General features: G+C 34.9%; 1 protein-coding gene across 1 annotated transcript in view; it reads right to left on the bottom strand.

Annotated features, from left to right (window-relative positions):
* Positions 1-19,396, bottom strand: part of EYS (eyes shut homolog) — a 1,828,849-nt gene that overhangs the window by 285,303 nt on the left and 1,524,150 nt on the right. The window contains 1 exon segment of the mRNA XM_047734324.1: positions 14,511-14,679. Coding sequence (XP_047590280.1) covers positions 14,511-14,679 — 169 coding nt within the window.

Raw genomic sequence — 19,396 nt, 5'->3', positions numbered from 1 at the left:
CCAGATGATCCAGTCTCACCACCCTTGTTATGGTTGCCTTGCAGATTTTAACTACTCTGTGTTTATTTTGTTGTAGCTTCAATTTTTATTTTTCCTCATAATAGGGAAGTTGAGCATATTGTCAAGTTTAGTGGCTATTTTGATATCTTCTTTTGTGAAATCTGTTTGTATTTCTTACATTTCTATTTGGTTGTTTGTTTTCTCTTGACTGATTAGAGTTCTATCTATGTATATATTTAATATTTAGATCTATATTCATATATATGTGTGTTTAGCATATAAGCTCTTTGTTAACCATGTTTACTGAAGATACTCCAGTTCTGAGGACTGTCTTGCCAATTGCTTAAGTTTGAGTTTTGTTGAGCATATGGTCTTAATTTTAGCATAGTCTTTTTATTGTTTCCTTCATGATTGTAATTAGTGACTTTTATGTAACCTTTAGGATATCTTTGAATTCTTTAAAATCATAAAGCTATTTTCTTATACTATCTTTTGTAAGCTTCATTTAACATCTGTATGGTATCTAGAATTGATTTTTGTACATAATATGAAGCAGAAGCTTGTGGTAGGTTGGATAATAGCCAGCAAAGATAGTCATGTCCTAATTGTTGGAACCTGTGAATGTTAATCTTATTTGGCAAAGACACTTTGTAGGTGTGATTAAAGATTTTGAGATGAGATTACCCTGGATTATCTGGTTGGGTCAAGAATTAGTCAGGGGTCAGTTTTCATTTTTTCCTCTTTTAGTTTCCAATTGATCCAAAATCATCAAAGCAAATAATTTTTGTTATGTATTTACTGAATTCTCAGATATTTGTGAAATATATATTTTTAATATTTTTGAGTATATATTACCTACTTTTTTCTTTTGTTTATGCTTGTGAGTATATGTATTTTAGACAAATTTTGTTTTAATAATAAAAAAAACTTTAAAAGTATACTAAACCAAACTGAAATTACAACCCTTGAAAATGGTCATCATTAGGTACACCTGGGTGGCTCAGTCAAGCCACTGACTCTTGATTTAGGCTTTGGGTCATGATCTCAGAGTCATGAGATTGAGCCCTGCATGGGGCTCCATGCTGGGCCTGGAGCCTGCTTAAGATTCTCTCTCCCTCTTCCTTGGTACCCCTGTCCTCCACTGGCCCACTTTCTTAAAAAAAGACAAAAAAAAATTTGGCCAGCATTAGTATTTGGTGAATACCACTATAGATATAAAGGTTGATAAATGGACAGATATATAGAGAGGGAATTTTTCCTTAGAGCAAAATCATATTGTTCATGTATTTTAATCTAAGAACTCTTTAATAAATTTAAAATCTATTGAGTAACCCCAAAGAGCTTTTGTTAACATGCTTTGCAACTTTCTTTCTTTCTTTATTTAGGGAGCAAGCAGTGGGAGAGGGGCAGAGGGAGAGAGAGAATATTAAGGAGGCTTCACGCCCAGTGCATAGGCTTATGCAGGGCTCCATCTCACAACTGTGAGATCAAGACATGAACTGAAATCACGAGTCAGATGACACTTAACCAACTGAGCCACCCAGGCACTGTGGTTTGCCTCTTTTAGTATTGGATTAGAATTTAAAACTGAAAAATAATATTTAAAACTGAAATTGTTCAATTATTTATTGGTTAGCTTATTTGAAAATAACAGTAGTAAAATCCCTTACATATTAACCTGCATAACATAGTTTGTGAAAAGTAATTATATTTTCTAAAACAAAAATAAAATAGTGAGAGGAGGATTATTCTATGCTTTTACAATAATCTTCAACTTAAGCTTAATAAAAGTTATTAGATTCTCATATCTTCTTCTATATTCAATCTATTGTGAACTGTTGATTTGGTTGAAGTACATGAACTCTGGTGTCACAGAGAATGTGACTAGAAAAAGATAATGATTTTTACACATACAAAGGTTGGACAAGTGGTAGTTCCTTAAAGTATAACTGAAATATGTAATCTGGAACTATAGTAATAGTCTTTACATCCTGTTACATTAAAACTTACATTAAAATTCCATTGGTCTTTCTTATATTTTAAATTAATATTGCACCCTTGCATGATTTTGTAACACCTTTCATTGGTTATTTGAAAAAAGTGGATTCACTGGGTTATGGAGAGCTTTCAAAAATATATATATATAAAAAAATAAAAAATAAAAAAATCACATGAATTACTATTACAATTGAACTCATCAGAAAGTATGATGAAGCTATGAAGTTCACTGTGAAGAATCTAAGTTTTCCCATATTCTAATTTTTACTAGAAAGCTTGACTTTTATCATTGGGAATGATTGGGAATCAAAGACGGTCAGCTGCTTTCCTCAAAATGACATGCTTACTTTGTTAGTTTTTGAGAAAATGGGTGCAAAATACTCAAGTCTGAATAACTACAGATTATCTTTTAGTCTTTTTTTTTTCTTTTAGTCATTTTTCAAGTCATGTTTCACAATGACTACTTCAACTAGCAACTTAAGAAAATTACACAAGCACTTTTCCTTAAGGCAGCTATTCTATATTGGCAGGCAGCCAATTTGCTTTAGGTATACCTTCCCTTTTATGCACAGCACTGTACAAAGTTACATAGACAAGGATTGAGAATTTTAAAAATTAATTCATTTTACTGCAGAATTAGGACATTTTACGTGTGTGTTCATTTTTACTTTGAGTAGAATAAAATGACAGAGTATAATTGGGGGCTCATGCCATGACACTAGGTGCCAGAAATTTTATCTCCTGTGACTTTTGTACTTGGAGTGCAATGTCAATCAACAGTTTTGAAAAAGGCACATGTCTGGCACATGTCTTAGTTTTGTTAGAAAATAACTTTGATGGAGAGGAGAAGTGAGTTGGGGGAAATTGGAAAGGGAGACAAACCATGAGAAACTATGGACTCTGAGAAAGAGACTGAGGGTTTTGGAGGGGGTTGGGTGAGCCTGGTGGTGGGTATTAAGGAGGGCACGTATTGTATAGAGCACTGGGTGTGGTGCATAAGCAATGAATTTGGGAACACTGAAAAATAAGATAAAATAAAATAAAAAGGCAAAAAAATTTTTGAAAAAAATGTTGATGTTATGGACACCTGAAAGGGTCTTGGAGATACTCAGGCATCTAGATAAACTTGAAATATTCCATAGTAGAGCTCACATCAATTTGAAAAAAAAAAGAAAAGAAAGAAAGAAAGAAAGAAAGAAAGAAACCAGAGTGAAACTATAGGTATCTCTGAACCACAGATAAATGTTTCTTTAACATCTCAGTAAAAAAGTCAGGAAACCTAAATTACTTCTCCCCCCATAACTCAGGCTCTAAAAGCAACCCTTGGGTTTGGAAGAATGGTTCAAAGAAATTTGGATTATTAGGAGAAAATTGTGAAATTATTAGGAGATTGTGAATAATTGTGAATTATTATGAGAAATTGTGAAAGAATCTGAAATAGGAAAAAAAAATATAGCATACCCATTGAGGTTCTCTTCACCTTCCTTTATCTTTGAGCTATTTTGCAACTCTGTACGTTGGTGAAAACTAATAAGAATTCAAATTATTTTTATCTATAGCAATGCATACTAACTGTATCTGATGAAATGCAATTGATTATTACCCTGCAGGTAGACTTGCTTCCCATCTATTTGGAAATCTGCTTCAAAATTCCTTAATCTTATAAACATATGTCTGTCTTCCTTGACTTCTCCTTTGAATTGGTTGTAGTATCTTACCAGTTCCCTCACTAATTAATATGTTAATAAAATTTTGGCATTTATATATCTTTTTGAAAATTATCCTTTAATTAAGGGAAATAGGATAATTTTAGTTTTTGAAATCATGAGGCATATTAGGAGAAATGAGTTATAGCAAATAAAACCAGAATCAACTTCAAGGAGAAAAAACTACATAGAATACAATGTAAAGGGGGTTCCCTGGTGTTAAGCAACACAGCAGTTTTGGAATGGACAGAGATGTTCCACATTTATGGATGACAAGTTTGGGAAGGAAGTCAGGAAAGGATTCAAAATACAACTGAAAACCAGAAAGGAGATCAAAATCTTAGATCAAAATGTGAGAAATAATAGATATCCTATGAGTTTTTTATGCTCTAGAACTTATTAAGAATATAAATTCAGTAAAAGAAACACAAAGTGAAATGTAATAAAAAAGAGATTAAATCAATATTGCAGAAGAAAACAAATTGGACAAAACAACCACATTAAAGATTTAATAACGAAGTACAAGTAGCAAAGGGGATAATGAAGGTGGTTGAAAATCACTCTTTTGAGATCCACCTAAATGTCCCTTTTTAGGGCTCACTCAACCCATCTAGGTTTTTATCACACTTCTGAGGACTTCAGCTATACAATATGCCAAATTAGCCTGGCAGAGGGCGATGCAGCTTTACCTCTTCTGCCTCTCCTGAAATCCATGAGCAGTTTTTGGGTTTCTGTTCCTTAGTGTTTTCCCTTATTTTTCCCATGACTTCCTATTCAATTTCTTCGGCTGCTTTTCTCGGAATTCGAGAGTACAGTTAAGAATTTAGTATTATCTTTGACTCCTCTTTTCACTAAGGGGAGGAAGCTGGAGCAATGAGAGCGCATTTAGAAACACCACACTCTGTACCAGCATCTTGTGTTTTCTCTCCTTGGATACATAAAAAGCTTCATCATAAAATGGCATAAGACTGTTTTTTCTTGAATTGCTGGCTTGTTCTCCACCCCTACCCTTTTGGCAGAGGGGAGAGTGGTACATTTTGTTATGCACTAAGGGATAGTCTAGTATCCTCTTCCCTTCCCTATTTTTACTCAGAGGTCTCTATTACTTAATATTTCTAAAACATATTATCATTTTAGACTCATATTTTTGAGATTAGACTTAAAAATACAATACACAGAGTAGAGTAGAAGAGAGCTGAACACTTAGGTCAAGCTGTTGTGCCATATGTACAAGGTCTGTTTTTCAAAACTTCAAAAGCTGCATTTCAAAGATTGATTATACACATTAAACAAGATATATGCGGTACAATACACGAATGAGTTATTTTTAAAGGGCGCGCAGTCACTAAAATCAAGGACAGGGATGAACAGTCTTCTCCAAGTACACCAACGTCCCATTATGAACCAGAGCTACGCTGTGATACAGTACACAACAAGGCAGCTTTAATAAGGGGAATGGGAATGAAAATAAAAATAAACAGTTAAGCTTAGTTCTCCCTATAGTTTGCTATATATTAACAGTTTTACACTTATCATTTGCATTTATTATATTAATAAGCAATTTCTTATTTTATATAATAATACTTTTAAGAGAATTCAGAGGATTTAGTTGGTAACATGTGATGGTAGCTGGGGGCAGGCAGGGGAGGGCAATGGAAGACCTGGGTTGCTGATGTATTTGTATGATTCAACAGCAAATTATCTACTTCAGGGAATATAAGGACACATTATTTGATAGACTGACTTTTTCACTTTTGAATCAACCGACTGTGTATCGTAAACCTATATTCTGTGCTTAGAGAAAAGCTATGAATAAACATTCTGGAAGAATTGTTTGGTTCTCACAAATAGTACTGTTCTACTTTCCGATATAGGGAAAACCCCGCTTTTCTACTGTGTTTTTCTCTCCTGTGAGTCTCCTTCACCCACACAAACATTTCACTTCTGGTTGCCAAATGTGTGGAGGTTTTCCCCATACCATGCAATGCTCTCTGACACGAGCTGGGTGTCCTACAATTTAATTCAGCTTGGACACTAACTACTTGGAGTAGTGACACTACTTAGAGTGTCCTCTATCCCAGGGATGCCTAGGTATCTCAGATGTTTGGGCATCTGCTTTCAGCTCGGGTCATGATCCCAGGATCCTGGGACTGAGTCCCATATTGGGCTCCCTGCTCAGCCAGGAACCACCTCTCCCTCTGCCTGGTGCTCCCCCTGCTTATGCTCTCTCTGTCAAATAAGTCAATAAAAATTAAAAAAAAAAAAAGAAAGAAAGAAAGGAAAAAAAACCCCTCTATCCCATAAGACTGCTGGCCCTCTCCCCCACAACACATGCTTCAGACACCAGCTTCAAACACCAGTGCTTCTGACCAACTGGCTACAGATCAGAGGTTCCAAGGAACCCCTCCTTGGGTTTGATTAATTTGCTAGAGTTATTCACAGAACTCAGGGAAGCCCATTTACCAGTTTATTAAAGGATATGATAAAGAATACAGATGAATAGTCAGTTGAAGAGAAACACAGGGTAAAGTCTGGGAGGTTCCAAGAGTAGAAGTTTCTGTCCCTGTGGAGTTGGGGTACATCACCTTCTTGGTGAGGATGTGTTGACCTCCCTGGGAGCTCTCTGAGCCCCATGCTATTGGGGTTTTGTGGAAGCTTCCTTGTGTAAGCATGATCAATTATTAACTCCATTTCCAGCCCCTTTCCCCTCTTGGAGGATGGGAGGCTTGGAGTGAAAATTCCAAGCAGCTAGTCATAGCTTGGTCTTTCTGGTGACCAGCCCCCACCAAGGAGTCATCCAAAAACCCACCTACAGTCCCCTTATTAGAACAGAATGTGATCCTACTGCCTTTATCACTTATGAATTTACCAGCGTTTTAGAAGCCCTGTGTAAAGGGACAGGATCAACAACAAATATTAGAACAAGAAATGTTCGTAGTGTTCTTATCACTTAAGAAATTAAAAGGGGTTTAAGAGCTTTCTGCCAGTAAGTGGGGGCAGACACCAATGCATATATATTCTTTTTTTTAAATTTATTTTTAATTATTTATTTCTTTTCAGTATAACAAAATATTTATTTCTTTTCAGTATAACAAGTTCAGTATAATTTTTCAGTATAACAGTATAACAATAAACATTGTTTATGCACCACACCCAGTGCTGCATGCAATACGTGCCCTCCGTAATACCCACCACCTGGCTCCCCCACCCTCCCACCCCGTGCCCCTTCAATACCCTCAGATTGTTTTTCAGAGTCCATAGTCTTTCATGGTTCACCTCCCCTTCCAATTTCCCTCAACTCCCTTTTCCTCTCCATCTCCCCATGTCCTCCAAGTTATTTCTTATGCTCCACAAATAAGTGAAACCATATGATAATTGACTCTCTCTGCTTGACTTATTTCACTCAGCATAATCTCTTCCAGTCCCATCCATGTTGATACAAAAGTTGGGTATTCATCCTTTCTGATGAAGGCATAATACTCCATAGTGTATATGGACCACATCTTCCTTATCCATTCGTCCATTGAAGGGCATCTTGGTTCTTTCCACAGTTTGGCGACCATGGCCATTGCTGCTATAAACATTGGGGTACAGATGGCCCTTCTTTTCACTACATCTGGATCTTTGGGGTAAATACCCAGTAGTGCAATTGCAGGGTCATAGGGAAGCTCTATTTTTAATTTCTTAAGGACTCTCCACACTGTTTTCCAAAGTGGCTACACCAACTTGCATTGCCACCAACAGTGTAAGGGGGTTCCCTTTTCTCTACATCCTCTCCAACACATGTTGTTTCCTGTCTTGCTAATTTTGGCCATTCTAAGTGGTGTAAGGTGGTATCTCAATGTGGTTTTAATTAGAATTTCCCTGATGGCTAGTGATGATGAACATTTTTTCATGTGTCTAATAGCCATTTGTATATACATATATATTCTATTATCAGACAAGTACTAAAGACTTATTTTCAAACACAATTATAATTAAAAAATGGAAAATTAGTGATAATTAGTAAAATCAAATATAAAATTTCCAAAATAGAACTACTAAGGAAAATTATGTCATGGGCACTATTAGATGTATATTTTTATATTAAACTTTATGGGTTACCCATATGCCACATTAAATTTAGTTCAGCATTGCTCACTGAACCCAAAGACATAAAGCAAATGTGAAAATCTCTCTGTAATATATCACAAATGTGAAAATCAGTGTCTTTTCCCCCTTAATATTGAATCTGTGCTGCCTTCGAACAGGACTTGAAAGCCGTGGAGGCCATTGAAAGAAAGTCATTCTGTTGTGTTGCTGAAAAGACGTTTGATGATCCATTAGCAGAGAAGTGTGAACTTACCCTTTTGAAAAAGTTCTTTATCCTTCTAGGTGGTGTAATAATTTTTTCAATGAATCACTTACATCTTGAGTTTTCCTGAATATTTATCCAGAAAATATTTTGAAACTTTACAAAGTCTATAATTCCCAAATTTTATTTATACTAATGAAATCACTGATTATATCTCCTGATTTCAGATTTTATATAGAAAATGCTGCTTGGAATAATAAACAGTAATAATCACTTAAAAATTAGTGAACTCTAGTTTCTAGGTATCATGGCATTTCAGAGAGATAACCCTAAAAATTTTGAATCCAAAATTTGTAAATTATATATAGCCTTTATATATATATGTATATATTTGTAAATTATATATAGCCTTTATATATATATGTTATATATGTTATATAGTATATATGTATGTATTTAGTCTTATATGAAAAGAATAATAATGAAATAATCTAGAGAGAGAGGGAAAGAATGATATCTTAGTCAAGTTTTTATAATTTTGGTTTGCTTGGTTATTACATTGGGTTGTAGATCTAAAAATTTCTAAGCACACATACTTTATCACTTCATTGAAATACTGAAGATAGAGTCATTATGGTACCATTTCTATTAAAAATGGGTATTTTTCTCTGTTTGAACTACTGTAATGAATGTTCCCAAACCTCAATGACAGTTTGATTTGAGACCATGTATATAGAAACATCCAGGAGAGATTCAGGGGTCATCAGTCTGAATTACAAGAAAATTCAACATCATTCATTCTAGGATCAATAGTGATGAATATAGATAATATGTTAAATATTAAATCAGATACACAGATATTCAAATTTGGAAATTTCCATAAAGTGACATGGATTTCTACCATTTCTCATAGAAAAATCCCTGAAACACCACATCTTTATATGGTACTTTGTATTTTTTTAAAAAGAGTTATTTATTTATTTGAAAGAGAGTGAGAGGAAATGGGAGGGAGTGGGAGAGAGAGTCTTAAGCAGACTCTATGCCAAAGTGGGGCTCGATCTCACCACCTTGAGATCATGACCTGAACCGAAACCAAGAGTCAGATGCTTAACCAACTGCACCACCTAGGAGCCCTGAGTACTTTGTATTTTTCAAAAACACTTTTATATACATTTTTCAAACCTTGTGAACTTGAAAATAAAACTGCATCTGTATTATCTGTCACCAAACTAAATACAGAGCAGTTAATTGATTTACGCTGTGTTGCACAGTTGACTCACAGCTAACTTGGGCTTGGGTCTACCTTTGGTTACCTACTGACACTTCAGTCAGGACTGCCTATGGCAGCAGTCGGATGATCTCAACATCCCTCGTGCCACCTTCAAGGCATATAATAAAAACTATTCTCTAAGCTTGCATCGAGTTCTCTATTGAGTACACGTTTTTGCCGCAGCTTGAAAAATCCCTTTTCCTGGCTCTCCTTACGGGTCTGCATTTGTAACCCTAGAAACAAACCCAGTAGCAATCTCAGCAGCAGTGGCTCAGGGTTTGAAGACATCTTAGAGCAAACAGTGGCAACATGGGCAGTAACATGTAGTTAGTAGTTAGAGCCTGGAGAACGTGCCTGGGGTGACCTTGTTGGTTAGTGAAAGGATGGCAGGTGGAGAAGTTCCAGGAGAACTGATACACTGGGGCAGCTGTCTGGCACGTGTAATGAATTATTAACACATGTTTATTACATGCTGTTGCAGAACAGCTTCTGGGTCAGTTTCTAAAATTTATTGAGAGCCTATTTTAATTTTGCCTAGGCTGCTAATTGTGCTTAATCAGAAAAGAAAATACAACTCATAATACAACATTCTTAGAGGAAATGAATCCTCCTCATTTGTATGAAATGGATAAAAATGAAAACCAAAAATTGCATCTACTGTTTGCCCCATTACTGTCATTCCTGATTCCAAGACTTTTTATAGTCTAAATATTCTTTCCCAGGGTGGATACATCTATCAAATGGATGCAATATAATGACAGCTACTGGACAAGAATACAGCATCCTGGGCATAAAATTCCCAAGACTCCTTACCAGGCAAATTATGAGGGAGGAAGAATTAAAACAATTTCTGAAGAAGATATTTAGCACTTACTTCCTGTTGCCATGCACTGGACACAGTTTTAAGCCCATTAAATGTGGTAACCCTCTCCATCCTTACAACACATTTTTCATATCTTTGGTATTAATAAAAATAATATCATTCCATTTTACAGATATGGAAGCACAGAGATGTTAAGTTACTTGCCCAGATGACAGAGCCAGGGAGTTGAGCACCATTGTCATTTTTGTGATAACTGGATTATGCTGTTCCTGAGATGGGCATGGCCGCAATTTCAATCCTTGAGTGGGCTCATTTGTTCGTTTTTGCTCCTACCTCTGTCCACCAGAAGCAAGGTTGCTGGTCCATTTCCTGATGTAACTACATCAGAAACAGAGTGTATCTCTGATTTCTTCATAAATTTCAATTGCAGAAAGAGTTTAATTTCTCTTAATACAACTGTTTTCTTTCAAGAGAAGTTTAATAAGTCATATCATTCTATGTCAAGGGTTGGCAAACTATGGCCCATGGACCAAATTCTGCCATTGTTTGGTTTTCTGAGCCAAGGTTTTTGTTTTGTTTTGGTTTGCAACACAGCTACATTCATTCACAACCACATAATGTCTATAGCTGCTTTTGTGCTACAGTGGCAAACTTGGACAGTTGTGACAGAGCCTGTGTGGCCTGTAAAAATATTTACTCTCTAGCCATTACTGAAAAAAACTGCCAACCCTTGTTTTGTCCCTGGTTGTTAAAGTAAACCAAGGGTTAAATTATCTTTGATTTAAACTATGTTTTGAGTAAACCCTTGAAATCTACACCATTTTGTTTTTGCTTAATTACTCACAGAATAATTTCCTAAAATAAGGTGTCAATACCTATTAATTTTTCATCATGACCATCCAAGTTGGGTAACTCACCAACAGAACCTTACACACAATTCTAAAAAAGCTTACTTTAGGCAAGGCACTGGCGAAAGTACTCAGGAGGTGGGTTGAAGAGAGATGTAAAACACAATTTCAGATTAGGAGGTGTTCCTTAGTTAGTGAAGAGACATAAGCAGAGATTTCTAGTGTAATGCATTTACTCAACCCAGTTCTTAATTTATACTCATTATAAGACCTACCACAGTCAGCTTTCTACAGAATTATATACATATTATCTCTCCTCTAAATGGTGGCAATGGGTATAGATAATTTCTTATTCATCTTTGTATACAGCTCACAGTGCCTAGCAGAGTGTGATGCACTTTCTAGGCACTCAGTTAAAATTTACTAAATTTGACCTCCATGTCATTAAAAAAAAGATACAATGAACAGCAATCTCTGTGGAGCAAGCTCCACTGGGAGCTATTAAGGAGGACAAAGATATTTTATAGTGCACATTGTAAAATAGATGAAAACAGAGCACACTTTTTTCTCTAAGAAAAGATGTTTTTTAATACGTTGTAAGGAAATACTGTGGGATCTCATTGGCTTTGGCATCGTAAGTATCTAACGAAGATATGTTGTATTCTACTGGGAATGATTTTATAGAGAAAGACAGATGTTATGATTCTTTAGATTTCATTTGTTTTCTTCAGCAATATCAGAAATCTCTTCTTTTGGTCTTCCCTCAATGCACAAAAAAGGAGGCCTTAGTGATCCTTCTTGTTCTTTCAATTTCTAACTAGGAATAAATACCTAGGACTAGTCCTTCTTTTACTTTCCTTCTTAAACACAAATATTAAGTAATATGAAGATTGCTTCTGAATCTTGTTCTCTCCCTGGTGTTGCTCATGTAATTTGCCTCCTGCAACTTGGTCAGATGTCTGCTCCTAATTCTCAAAGATCACATACTTCCAAAGGGCATGCTTATTTCTTTTCAAAGAAGCAGCACAGAATGGATTCAACTGCATAGTAATATATCCCATGACGAAACCTCCCGATTGATAGCACTTGCCGAATGGAGCTCATTTTCTGAAAGTGCACCTAACGAGTTTTGTGTGGTCTCATCCCTTCTCCTGTGACCTATTAGTAGCTCCTTTGACGGGGTTCCAGAATTCTGAATTGGTTCAGTGGCAGAATCACAAAGCTTTCTTTTCATCTTGACTGCTGTTCTCAGAGCTGTCTCTCCCCCACAGAGAGTTCTTTTTTAAACTATCCTTTCTAAGGATTTTTACTGTAACCCCATAAGGATTCCAGTTTTATCTTTCTTTTGTTCCTTTTCAACATCAATTAGTTGGTGAGGCAAACTGAGAAAAGATAAATCTACAGTTTTGAACTAGGAATATAATTCAAAGCTGACATTGGCTTATCAACCTTATATATTTCTCTATACTTTTCCCTTTAAAACTGGATGATATAAAACACATGTGTTCAATAAATGTTTGTTGAATGGAACTGAATTTTTACTGAAATGTCTGGGAATGAAATGACAAAACTAAAAAACAAACTAACAAAAAACCAAACAAAAATCAACCCCTAGTCTCTAAAATGAAACATCTGTTTTAATTTCTTCACTATTCTTAATTGCTCCTACATGTAATATACTGATTTCAAAGGAAAGAAAATTAGCCCTTAAGTCAAGTTGAGGGACACCTTTTAAACTATGGGTGTTTAACTGAATCACAAAAATCTTCGTGTTCATCTGTTGTGAGGCTTTTATGAGGTTGATAAATTCAAAGAGGACTGAAAGCAAGACCCCATGAAACATTCTGCTGAGGTATTCCCAACAGTGTAGGATTAAATTACCACTTTACAAATGAATGAAAAGAATGCTTTACAGACAAAAACATTTTCTACATTCACAGGCTATGAAACTCCCTTGAGTGAATAGTTTCCATGTATCCAATGCTGGGACAACAATTATGTAGACAAAGATAGAAACTGATAATCATTACAATGGCACTATTTCTTTTACTAATAACTTCTAGTTTGATTTATTTCGGTAGGTAATTGGATGCAAAAGGCAAAAATAACCCTATGGCACTAACATCAGCTTGGGTTTATTGGTTTAAATTAAAGTACCAACTTGGACAGGGTGTACATATGCTTGGCATGTATTTTTATGGTGTTCCAAAAGAGCACATTGAATGGAAGTACAGATATGAACCAGAAGCATGAGCCAGAGGACGAGAATTCCCAGAGGTTGGCTGCTTCTTTGGCAATGAGCTGTTTTTAGTTGATAAAAACATACTTTCTATGAGGAAACACCTTCTTATTCTTATGTAACTTAAAAAATTGCAAAGCCAGAAAAATCACTTTGCTTTGTGACTTTAAATTATTATGTTTGTACCTTTTGTTCTCTGTTTGTTTTGTTTCCTTTCCCCTGCAATGTACGACTACCTCCAAATTTCATGGTCGTCCACCACAACTTAGGTTTTGTATATAAAAAATTTTTTTTCCTTTTCTTCTTTTCTCTCTCTCTTTAAATATAAATAAATCAGACACTCTAAAGCCATTATTTAAACCTGGGTGTTTACACTACTAGGAAATAAATAGAAATAGAACTACATTCCTGGTCTGACAATAGTTTCTTTCTAAAATATAATATTAACTTTCAGTTCTAATGTTCAAAACTTCTAATTGCACTTAGTTTTCCAAAAATGTTTCTTTAAAGCATTTTACTTATAGCCAAATAATATAAAGGTTTAAATATTTTTACAAAGTACAGATGATGAATCAGTTTTGAAAAATATTTCAAAGTAGAGGAGAAAAACTTTTCAAAATAATGAGTTGCTCTAGAGTGTATAATCTATTCAAGTACTGAAGACATTATATATACAATATAGGGAATTGTTAAAACTAGGGTACATTCAGTTCAAGAGAAATAAAACAATTGTCAGATTTGGAATACAGCATTTAATCTACTTTAGTGATGTTTAGCTATAAAAGCAGAGAATTCTGCAAATTCTGATTATAGGAATCCTTGTGAGGACATTGCATAATGTAGAGAACTCTGGATATAGAGGCATTTCCTTAAATACTGTTAATACTACTCTTTTTCAAGCCAGCTAGGATAATGCTAAAAGAGTGTTAGGATTATTCCCAATTATCAAATGAATCCCAGCTTTGGAAAACCTTCTTCCAAGTTACCAAGTATTGAATTCAATTCATATTTAGTGATTTATATTACAAAAATATGCTCTCAAACATTTGCAGCATTTATGTTTTAGTGCTATAGCCATATGCCATCAAACTCATATGCTTGCTCCATTCTTCGTTGCTGGTTCAGAGCCTGTTTGTAAGTCATGTTCCATTGAATGACTCATAAATTAAAGAAACTTCTAAAGAAAACTAGAAAGAACTATTTCTTTTTGGTAATGCTTCATGTACAAAGCTAGAAAAGTTTCCCCACAATATTTAAATGAATAATTCATTGCTTCAATAGGTTAACATTTCAGAAAGAAACCTGACATATAGGAAGTCAAATATTTAATACTTACTGTAGAGAATAGTTCCATTCAAAGTGCTTGTTTTTATAGTCAAGTAGATGGTAACAGTTCTGTTACGTTCCTTCTCTGGCACAAATTTCAACTCATCCAGGGTTGTAAAAAAAGGCAGTTCTATATAGGAATTCCCGTTGAAAGATGGAAATAATAAACCTGCATCTAAGAAAAGCCCCTGCATGTTAGTGTGTTCTGGTAGCATCCTATTGCTAATCAACTAGGTAAGGACATGGCATTTATAGTTAGCATTCATTTAAGACAACACTGATACTATAAACACTAGTCCCAGTATTAAGAAATTTAGATATGTAAATACATTAAATTTGAAAAGTCATTGACTCAAATAATCAACCCCCAGTCCAGAGGAAAAGACTCAAAGCAAGGATTTTAATTTGTTGTTCACGGATGGACAACAACAACAAAAATCTGTGTCCCTGCATATATGAAATAATAATTTTCATCAGATTCTTAAATTATTCTGATATGAATGGCTATACATCAAATCTATATTTAAAATCATTAATTTTATTTGATATAATTACACCTCAATAAAAAGTAAAAAAAAAATCTGTGACACAAAAAGATTAGAAAATTGTCACACAGCAAGGTTTTCTATTTAATATTTACTGCTTTCTAATAATATTTAGATAAGGTATTTTATAAGTGGTAGTACTATAATATGTAAATTTTGTAGAATTATTAATCTTTTAAATGATTAATCTCAAAATATTGAGGTATATAAAACTTGAAAAGTTCTTATTTTATTGTCGTATACTCATATTTAGATCTATAGACTTGGTACACTGACAAGTGTAACATGGAATGTGGAAATGCAACTTAATATTCTGTCTCTTTCACAACAGGGGAAACATCCTCTGGCTCTCCATGAAAACTTGGCAGTTCCTATGAGTCCTGCCTTTTTTCTGAGTTACCATTATAATGATGCAGCAACTAATATCCAGTCTGAGAAATTTATCAACACTTAAATCTTCTTTCAGAGATAAGACTTGGCCTACCCTCCTCCACCAGCCAAGACCTATAAGGCATCTGACACTTCTATCTGCCTTGAGGGACAGGAGGAAGCTGATTTCTGTTTTTTCTTGTCTAACCACCTCCCCATTCATGTTAGCTGCTGTTTCTGACCCTTTTGGCTTTGAATGTTGAGGAGGTGAGGAGAGTGGAAAGGAGAGAGAAGTACACAGTAAAGGAGAGCTGTAAGAACTGGCGATTGAAGCTGTTACAAGAGGCTCTCACTCTCTAGGAATAGCGGATGTTTAAAACGCTTTCTCTTGTGCTAGAAATGTCAGATAAAATACAACACATTCAGTGTAATTTCAATTTCAGATCAACAATAATTTTTTAGTGTAAGTGTGTACCAAGCATTTCATGAAATATACTAGAACAATTATTTATTTGAAATTCAAATTTAACTGAGTGTCTTATATTTTTAGTTCTTAAATCTGGCAACCCTCTGACTCACAATCATTTGTACATTCTTTAGAAATCCTTTGCCAATTACAACTCCTAGGATTTGTGCAATGGCCTGCCTTTGGCTTGTCACTTCTAACTTGGTCCCATATTGATTTTTCACTGTAGCAGAGACTCCTGCTGTTGACAACCACTTGCCTGTGTCAAAGTAAAAGCTGCATTGGACAAAGTTAACCAGACAAAGACTTTATCAAAGGCTACTGCAATAAAGGAGAGAGGCCAGAATTCAGTCTTTGCTTAACAAAACAAAGAGTGTAATGAAAAGTGAAAAGAAGAATCGTAGAATTTTTAAGAGCTGAGGTGGGGGACCACAAACTACCTGTGTTTGCTAATTGGCCTTACCCCCTAAAAAACATAAGGTTTTTCATATCTTCATTACAGAAGGTAGTTTACAACTTGGAGCAAAGGCACTCTTGAAGTTTGGTTCCTACTCTCCCACAAAACTGGGAGATGGGACCACTATCATTTTTGATGCTAACATGGTGAAGAGATGGTTCTAGGTCCTAAAGAAAGATATTCCTGTGTTGTAAAACTAAGATTTACATCTCAGAGGAGGCAAAGAAAGAATATACAAGTGTAAGTTTTCTAAAGTAAATGCTCTAAGAAAAGTGAGGTCTGGGGCCTAAAGTCAGGAAGAGCCTGTCTAAAATTTAGTCAAACTGAGGGGAATGTTAAGGCTGCCTTGGTCACCTGACTAGAAAAACCACTTGGGTAAAACATAAAAATGAGCCTAGACCGAATTTCTTTCCTAAAGGGGTCTACATCTAGTCCCTGGAAAACATTCCTGTATTTCCTGCCCTACTTTCTGTGAGGGTATAGATTGTTTTTAGTCTTCTCTCTCTGCCTCTGCCTACACACACACACACACACACACACACACACACAGACACACACACAGAAGCTACTTTGACTTTGCTTTTGCTTTGCTTGAATGTGTGTGTATATATATGAGAAAAAATACATATGCCAATCAAGTTTTTAATATATATTATAGGGAGAAAAACCATATTCCAATTAAGTTAAAATGCAATGTAGCTAGCTCTATACCGGAGAAGTTTGAATGAGAAATGTGGATGCATCTGGTGTAGAGAAAAATGACTAAGACTACAAAGAGATGGATTTTAAATTAATAGAATCTTTAGCATATAACTTGGCAACTGCTTGGATAGTGCATGTCTGTTAGTTATACCATAATATGGTTTTAGACACTATTTCTTTATATTACTTTTACCTGTCTTACTGGAAGTCACTAAAGTGTTCTGTTCATTAATTCAACAAATATTTATTGAGTAAATACTACATGCCTGGTACTAGTCAAGGAATACAGTAGTGAGCAAAATATCCTCATAAAGCTTAGATTTTAGCTTCATGCAAGGAAACCTCAAGCTAGAAGTTGGTAGAGTTTATTCTTTTGATGTGGTAAATTTTTTGGAGGGTGTCCCTTGACCATCTTTTCTGACATTTCTGTCACCAAGGAGCACTGAGCCTCATGTGAAATGTTAAGACTAGATAAAAGGGAGGGTCTGAGAAAACCTACCTCATCTACCCTTTTATACTATTAATTCTCTGATGGAAAGCTCTGTGTTTGAGTCATCCTCGTATCACTCTATGGCCTGACTAGTTTTGCACAGTATAGGCAAATACATTCTTAGACAAATACAGATAAAATGATCATTTATGGTAGTTTAGAAAAAAAAAGAAACAGAAAAAAATTCTCATTATTAAAATGGGTAAGAAAGACTACAGAGATGGGGCTTCTGGCCTTTTTTTTTTTTTTTTTTTTTTTTTTTTGGTGGTTTGATAAATACACACAAAAAAATTCTGGAAGAAAACAGACTTTATATAAAGGTTCACATATGAATTGAATTATTTGGATCCATAATCAGGTTTTCTTATTCTGAGAAGTAGTGAACTCATCACCACCAACAAAAAATATAATTCAATTTGCTTAAAAAAAAGACTTCCATATTACTTTGCAGGAGCATATTTACTGTATAATTCAGGCACACCTGCCTATTTCCCAGCTCACACACTTGAATCTTTTTTCAGAGCTGACAGGTTTTACTAAAGTTATGAGAGGAAACAAAAATTCAAATAATAAACATTAGCTATCGAATTGCTTTCTAACTGTATTAATTTTCATTATCATCATGTTTAGTAGCTATGTTTGAAAACAGAACTGCCCTGAATGGGGAAAACAAAACTAATTGGGGTTAGGTAGAGTATTTTCCTGTTGCTTCCAAAGCCTCTTCAAGCAATCCTATTTGAACATACTCCAAGTTTCTTTTTCTTCCAATTACAAATGAAAAAAAGCTAGGGTTTTTATACAGAAATATGTACAAAACATCTTACAAAATATGGCAGACAGTGGTTAATTGGTGACTTCTGATTGCAACATAGACATCTGCAATGTTTAACTGTCTGAAAAGATCATATAGGGTAATCTGTGTAATTATATTAACTTTTATATGGTTAACAAAATTTAAAATCAGTTCTGACTCATGGGAAACCCAATAAATTAACTGAGAAGGAGGACCTCTTAAATCCCTAAGTTATATTTAAAAGATAAAACTCAAACTGTCAAAGGGAGGTATAAGAACCTAGAGTCCTGAACATCTCATGTTAAAAATGTGGATGAATTTAATATATATATATTTTTATTTTTTTTTAAAGATTTTATTTATTTATTTGTCAGAGAGAGAGAGAGCGAGCACAGGCAGACAGAGTGGCAGGCAGAGGCAGAGGGAGAAGCAGGCTCCCTACAGAACAAGGAGCCCGATGTGGGACTCGATCCCAGGACACTGGGATCATGACCTGAGCCAAAGGCAGCGGCTTAACCCACTGAGCCACCCAGGCGTCCCGAATTTAATATTTTTTTATCAAAATTTTTTTTGTAAAAAAATGTTTTTTTACCAAAAATATTTCTGTAGTATGAATCAGGACCACAGTCAATTAATAACAACACCACATTTTTTCTTCTGAAGTTTTTATGAATTTCAGAATTTTCTGAAATGTCTGAAATTTTCTCCTGAAATTTCTCCTGAAATTTTATTCAGGAGAGCACCATAGAGTTCTTTATGATAAAGAAAACACAGAAAAGATTAATATCTTTACCCTGAACAAAATACAGCATCTGAGCAGCATCAATGTTATTCATTCTGAATAGAATGGAACACCTTTGTCTACAATATGAGTTTTAATCCCTTTAGCCTTGTATAAAAGTCTTTTATGATCTAACACCAGAAACTGACATACTAACATTCAAGTAAAGCTACAAATGCGATGAGTCACAAATAACCCATATATAACTTTACTGTAATTCCTGGTACTAAAAGAAACATAACATTGTCTGCTATTCTTCCTTTATAATAGAAATAGACTGTTCTACTCA

This window comes from Lutra lutra, chromosome 6, assembly GCF_902655055.1.
Source record: "Lutra lutra chromosome 6, mLutLut1.2, whole genome shotgun sequence".
NCBI lineage: Eukaryota > Metazoa > Chordata > Mammalia > Carnivora > Mustelidae > Lutra > Lutra lutra.
This window is presented reverse-complemented; position numbering and strand designations above follow the sequence as displayed.